We start from the raw sequence: 6,343 nt of genomic DNA on the forward strand, positions 1-6,343 counted from the left end.
AAAAAAAAAAAATATATATATATATATATATATATATATATATATTTATATATTTATCACAAAATATTTTATAAAAAGGACTACTGCGTAACTTTATATCCTCTGGAATGTTTAGGTAAGTCTAAATCTCAGTCAAGGTGCTGATCATATCCCAGCTGTTGGCTCTCTTGCAGCTGAAGACATGAGTTGTGACATGTTGTGATTGTCCATCCAGAGCAGCAGCTGTTGTCAGCGGTGGACTGATTCCTGTTTTCTGAATGTTTTGTGTTTGTCTGCGTTTGACTCCAAATGAGTGAATCAAATCATCTCCTTTCTCATGTGCTTCTTCTGATGTGTGTCTAGACAGGCTTGATGATGCAGCATGTGTTTTACAACCGTGGGTTTGTCTTGTCACTTTCTGCTCAACCTGGGAGTGTCTATCTACATCCACAAATAGTTGAACTTACATTGAAGTGAATTCAACTATTTGTCATACATGAACGGTCGAGGTTTAGATCATTCCTCCACATTATTATTACAATTACAAATAAATCATCATCCGCACATACAGTAAAGGACAATTCTAAAATGATACTAAGTTGAAAACTAATACTTCCTCTCAGTATTAATGTTAAATGCTTTATTTTCCTGACATTGGTCTCAAGGTCCCCTCTTGAATGAGATGTAAATCCTGATGAAATGTGCATGTACACAGTCTACATGTACGTTATTTCACACAGACACTCCCAGGCTCCGTCACTGTCTGTCTGTGCTTTTCATGTCTGCGACGTAGAGAGCCGCGGCTCCGAACCAGCTGCTTCAGCACAAGGCCCCGCTCTCCCAGCCTCCGCCCTCCCAGCCGCAAGCCAAGCCCCGGCCTCTGGCTCAGCATCAGCAGCCCTCGGCGGGCCGGAGATCCCACCGCACGCTGCCCAAGGACCAAACCCAGCTCCTGTCGCTACAGCACGACCACAGGCACAGGGAGAGAGAGAGGCAGAGGCAGAGGGAGAAGCCCGTGGCAGCCGTCCAGAAGCTAACGGCTAACAGTGGGAGCACGGCTGCTGCTGCTGCTGCCGCTGCCGCTGCTGCCTCTGCTGCCTCTTCCTCGCCCAGCCGCCCCACAAACAGCCAGCGCTCAGCGGTAAAACCCTGCCTTCCTCAGCTGTCTAGCCTCCATCACCTCTACACCCCACATCTCTCAGTCTGTCTCTCTGTCCCTCACTTTCATGGAGTTTGACAGTTTATTCTTTGATTCCATTTCTCACATTTTTATTTTTACAGATTTTTTTCTTGGTAAGTTATTGCCATGAAGTTTTGACAGTTTTTTTCAGCTTCATGTGTTGTGTTTTTTGTTTTGTTTTTCATGCCTATGCATGGTGGCATATGCAGACTATTTGTACAAAAATGTGGTTCTGACATGTGGTTCAGCGTCGTAGCTTCTATTCTTAGCATGGTGGCTAAACCACACAGGAAACAGACCAAAGGTGCCATTTCTAGAAGAAGACATTTTTAAACAGCCAGTCAGATGGCTGACTAAGGTCTACAAAAAAAAACTGTTTTTATTCTGTAATGTTTTTTTATGTGACGATTAGTGGCCCTTTTGTCATGTCCGGGTCAGTACAGTATGTGTACTGCTTCTTAAAAATGGTATAAAGAATGTCCCTGAACTTTGACCTCAAATAATTTAGAGTTCGTATGAAGTAGTTGAAAGTAACAGTTCTTAAGTGTGATTGTAAAGCGCTGACTGCAGTGACTCCAAAGTAAAATGTGGTCTGCAATCATGTACCCACAACAAAGCACTGAATCAGCCAATAGCAGGCCTCCAGAGATGATGTGTCATGGTCCACATCACAGCTTCATTTTCCCTTTGTCATGATCATTCATTGTATCCCACAATATATACACTTTTATATGTGAAGTGCATTTATGTATATATGTGTAGTATAGAAAAATACATCTCAGTGTGACCACCTGATTGAATAGTCCACACACACACACACACACACACACACACACACACATATAGGTCTTACATGTGTTTATGTTTTTAGATGGACCTCCAAGAATCGAGCCTAGCCAGGCTGCTTTTGGCTGCCGGTGTGCCCAGCCAGATGCACTCCAGGCTGGGCTCTGGGAGCAGCTCTAGTCCTTGTACTCCAGCCATGCAGAGAGCTCACTTCAACCAGGTACACACTGCTCTCCTCCTCTTCTCTTTCTTATACTTTGAGCACTGTTGTTGGGATATTTTCATGCACATGATCTTAAACTTTGGTGATGTGTCTAAAAGTGATCATGTATAAATACAATTTAAAAGTAACAAATGGCCATGGCTCTACCACTTGTTTTTCCCCAGAATGCCAATCTTCGCTCGAGTCGAGATGCCCCTCACAGCAGCTCTATGTCAGACATGGCCATCTCCCCGTTGTCCCCGTTTTGCCCCACGTCCCCGACTGATGATGTCTTCTGGGACCCCGGGACGCCACCGAAGGTGAGCGACGAGTGTCCTATACGCTGCCGGATGACACTGAAAGTTTACACGCCAGCCGTGGTGACTTACAGGAACCTTGGAGCGACCAAAAGGGGAAGATGTTGTTATGGTCATGCCAGGCGGCGGGTGCAGTCACATGAGGTTGGCATTATGTGTCGGCGTGTGCTAAGCTAAGGAAGTAGGGCACGCAGCACGAGGTTCAGGCTGGCACGCTGTGGGTGTGTGTTTGAGGAGCAGAGGGGTTGGGCTTTACCTCAAGGCTGGTTGGGAAACACAACATTCACTCGGTGTCTCTTTCTGTCTAATACCGCCGCTCCCCCGCTAGGCGTTTTACATGCACAATATGCTGTTAGGCGTATAAACACATGGAGCCGATAGAACAACTAACAAGTACTACACAGAGAGGAGGAGAGCCCAATAAATCGGTCTGTTTGCCGTGTCATGTTGTGGCTCTAACAGGAGGCCATATGGAGGCGGTAGAGCAGTTAATAACTCTGCCCTCCCTCATGTGATCGCAGTGTGGTGGCTGGATCTGCTAATAAACACCACTAACTTTTCGGGCACCTACACCACGATAGGGTTCGCCAGTAACGTGCTCCAGAGATCCAGGCATTGTAATGACGTACAACTGTCTGAATTCAAATGTTCTCACATGAGCTTAAAGAGTCTTAAACTCAAATAACTACTTATTAGACTAAATGCTCTTATTTTGAATTATGTCGCAATAGCAGACAGGAAACGACAGACACCGACTGCGTGCGTGCGTGCGTGCGTGCGTGTGTGGAGCCAGATGCAGGATGTGGGCAACTTGTCAGAAGGATGATAGGTATTCCCACAGTTCCTGCTCTGCTGGGTGTGTCTTCCTCCTCCATAACCGGGCCGATTGATCCCAGGAGACGAGAGGTCAAAGGGTCACCAGCTGGTTGGTACGACTGAGAGTTTGAGGAGAATGAAATGTTGAAAGATCCCGTTTGAAAAGGCAGTACTTTACACACTTTGATCCGGTAACCGATTTTGCAACGCTGTTCTTGTCATATAGAAAGGTTTGGAAATATCCCTGAGTCAGATAGTGTTTCCCCACCGCGTGGGAGATTTGGACATTTCCAGTTTAAAAGGAGCAACATTGAAATGTGAAGAAACGGTTAATCCAAATGGTCTCATTAGATTCTCAGTAATAAATATGTCCCGGTGGCTTATTATAGAATTTTACTGCACTCTGCTCGACACCCTTTCAGGCACTTTCGCGGTTGCTGTACATAGAAGGTTCATAAACCGCAGCAGCCTTCCCATCATAAGCTGAAACCCCTGCCTGGCTAGACGTAAGATCCTTGTAAAAACGAGAGCCCTCCCAAACCTACGCAGAGTGAAACAAGCGATCAGGACCACCAGGACACTGACTTATGTGTTTGTGTTGAGTCTTGTTTTAATTGACTCTTCTTCTGCTCTTTGTCCAGGTCCCAGAGCGCACCACCTCTAAGTTCTACTGTCGAGAGCTGGTGATGGGACACAAGAGGGCCGCCTCCAGGTAGAGCACAGCTGCACTGACTGCACAGTAAACACGCAACCGTGACATGGACATACTGTGTGTGTCCTTATGAAGGTCGGCCTGTGTTTGGTCTGAACGTGAGCCGATGACCTAATGTCCCTTTAAGAAGTTATAGAATCTATATTTTATGTTGACGCTGGCTCAGACTGAACCATCAGCCAACTCTGTGGTCGCTCTTAGCTCTACGGACTCTTTTTAGCACATTGCAGACCATTGTTTTGGTTCTACAGTCCACAACTTCACTGTTTTTGTTCATTCTCACAGCTTACAACAATCCTGTTTCTGAATGCAGTAATCAGCTCTTTTAAACAAATGACAGACAGACAAGGTTAGCACCTAGCTAGTGAACGTAGTGAAGCATTTAGTAGCTCAGGAGTTTGTGGAGACCAAAACAGAGCTGAAAGTATTGCCACAGGCCTACCGATAGGTATATAGCCAAGTGTTTGCTAACATGTTAGCCATGACGGCTTAATGCAGTGTCAATATGGCTCTGTTTAGAGGTTGAAAATATCACTTAATACCCTTTAAACACCAAGCTTTGTTTCTAGCTAGTCATTCGTTTAGCCATTGCTCTGTTTTTAACAAACTGCGTAAAGGAAAGAAATCAACCTAGTTCATGACAAATGGAGGACATAATAACCGGTCAGCTTTAAACTAATCCCATAGGTTCACTTACAACATGTACTCCACTCCTCCATCTAAATGATGTGTTAAAATAAGGCAGTACGTGACCTACCTGCAAAGTAGAGTTATACCACTGAGGTGTTTTACCCTCACGCCAGTGTTGCTGTAGTATCAGCTGACCAAATATGTGGTCATTGCTTAGCAGCATGAAGAATACAATGCATCCGTCTGTCCTTCAGTTGGATACAAGGGAAGTCTTAGTCTCAAGTAGAATGTGAATAAGCATTCTTTATTCCCAATGTATTTGGTATTGCAGCCATGCTGTGAGCAGGGCAGTTCTTTACCCCACAGTTATCCTGTCAGCTAGAGTCAACCTACTTCATAGTGAGGGTTTATAACTCCACAGTTCAGCATGCTGCCTTCCACTATTAGAGAACAATCGGTCATGGGAGGATCTGATTAGTTAAGCTCGGGTGATTATTTTCGTTTAGATGAAACTAATGGCGAGGAAATTGGGTCACTGCATTGGCAGCGTGAAGGATATACTGAAGATTAGAACATATAGAAGTGTATAATGTACAATCCACCCTCTGTACGTGTGTCTCTTTCTCCATCTAGTGGCAGTCCAGTGTCTGTGGCCGATAAGAGCGGACGGTCTGTGTCTCATGGAGTGTCCTCTGGCAGCAGCAACCAAGGTCTGTGCCAACCGCTGAGCTCAGCCTCACGCTGCTACCAGCTGTATGAGCAATACAATACAGCTTCATCAAATCTGCTCCTTGGTAGAAAATGAGCAGTTCTGTCTGAAAACGACCGCTTGGGTTCCTACATGACAAGAATTAGACTTCGTTGTTCTGACCTCAGAATTGAACTCTCAGTGTGCATTGATGTACAGCAGCCCTGAGAAGCAAGTGAGAGAGAAACAATGTGGTGATCCATTCTCTAAGTCTGATCTGAATAGTTTTCTCTCCTCTGTTTACGACCTAAGAACAGGTGAAGAAAGGGTTCTGCCAGGATGATCTTTTTAGGTTTCCTAAATAAAGAAATATCTGTTGAACAAGTGGTGGAAAGTGTAGCCAGTTGAAAAAATCTGTGTGAAACCGGTGGGGAAGGTTTGCCAGGTGAAAAAAAACTTTTTTTGTGTGTTTTGTCTTGTAATTCTTATTTCGGCTACAAGAGGCTGAGGCCCATGTTCTAAACAGGACTAACACATAAATTTTTCTTCTTTAAATAACCTGCTAACACATCAACATATATGTACCTTGTGTTTAGAGTGCATGGAGAAATTACAACTCACCTGGAAGAAAATGCTTTCAGTCCTATTTAGAACACGAAGAAGTGGTGTACCTCAGCCTCTTGTGGCCGAAATGGGTATTAAAGCAAAATGCTTAAAAAATGTATGAGAATGAAAGAAATATTTACCTTTAAAAACTTTTTTCAACTTGTTCTTAAGTCTTAGACACAGGAGAGAAAACTATTTACATCAGACTCTTTTTCTCACAGCATATACGGTTTGCTCTTCTATGATTAAAGACTGAAGTAATAAAGTAATAACGACAAACGTTGTGGAAAATGAAACACAGTTTCATTTCAGCTCAGCTCTTGTTTTCACACAGATGTGTCCCTGGGGTGAACTAATTCTGTGTATATGGGAGGTTGTCATGTGTGTGTGTGTGTGTGTGTGTGTGTGTGTGTGTGTGTGTGTGTGT

At 44.3% G+C, this 6,343-nt stretch overlaps 1 protein-coding gene across 5 annotated transcripts in view; it reads left to right on the forward strand.

Annotated features, from left to right (window-relative positions):
* Positions 1–6,343, forward strand: part of LOC116399334 (misshapen-like kinase 1) — a 42,394-nt gene that overhangs the window by 19,211 nt on the left and 16,840 nt on the right. For 3 of the 5 annotated variants that reach the window (XM_031876421.1, XM_031876423.1, XM_031876422.1), the window contains exons 13-17: positions 773–1,120; positions 2,031–2,165; positions 2,333–2,467; positions 3,922–3,992; positions 5,256–5,332. In XM_031876421.1, coding sequence (XP_031732281.1) covers positions 773–1,120; positions 2,031–2,165; positions 2,333–2,467; positions 3,922–3,992; positions 5,256–5,332 — 766 coding nt within the window. The remainder of the gene's footprint in view (positions 1–772; positions 1,121–2,030; positions 2,166–2,332; positions 2,468–3,921; positions 3,993–5,255; positions 5,333–6,343) is intronic. The other 2 variants (XM_031876424.1, XM_031876425.1) reach the window with 1 other exon arrangement.

This window comes from Anarrhichthys ocellatus, unplaced genomic scaffold (assembly GCF_004355925.1).
Source record: "Anarrhichthys ocellatus isolate YVR2014 unplaced genomic scaffold, GSC_Weel_1.0 scaffold109, whole genome shotgun sequence".
Taxonomy (NCBI): Eukaryota; Metazoa; Chordata; class Actinopteri; order Perciformes; family Anarhichadidae; genus Anarrhichthys; species Anarrhichthys ocellatus.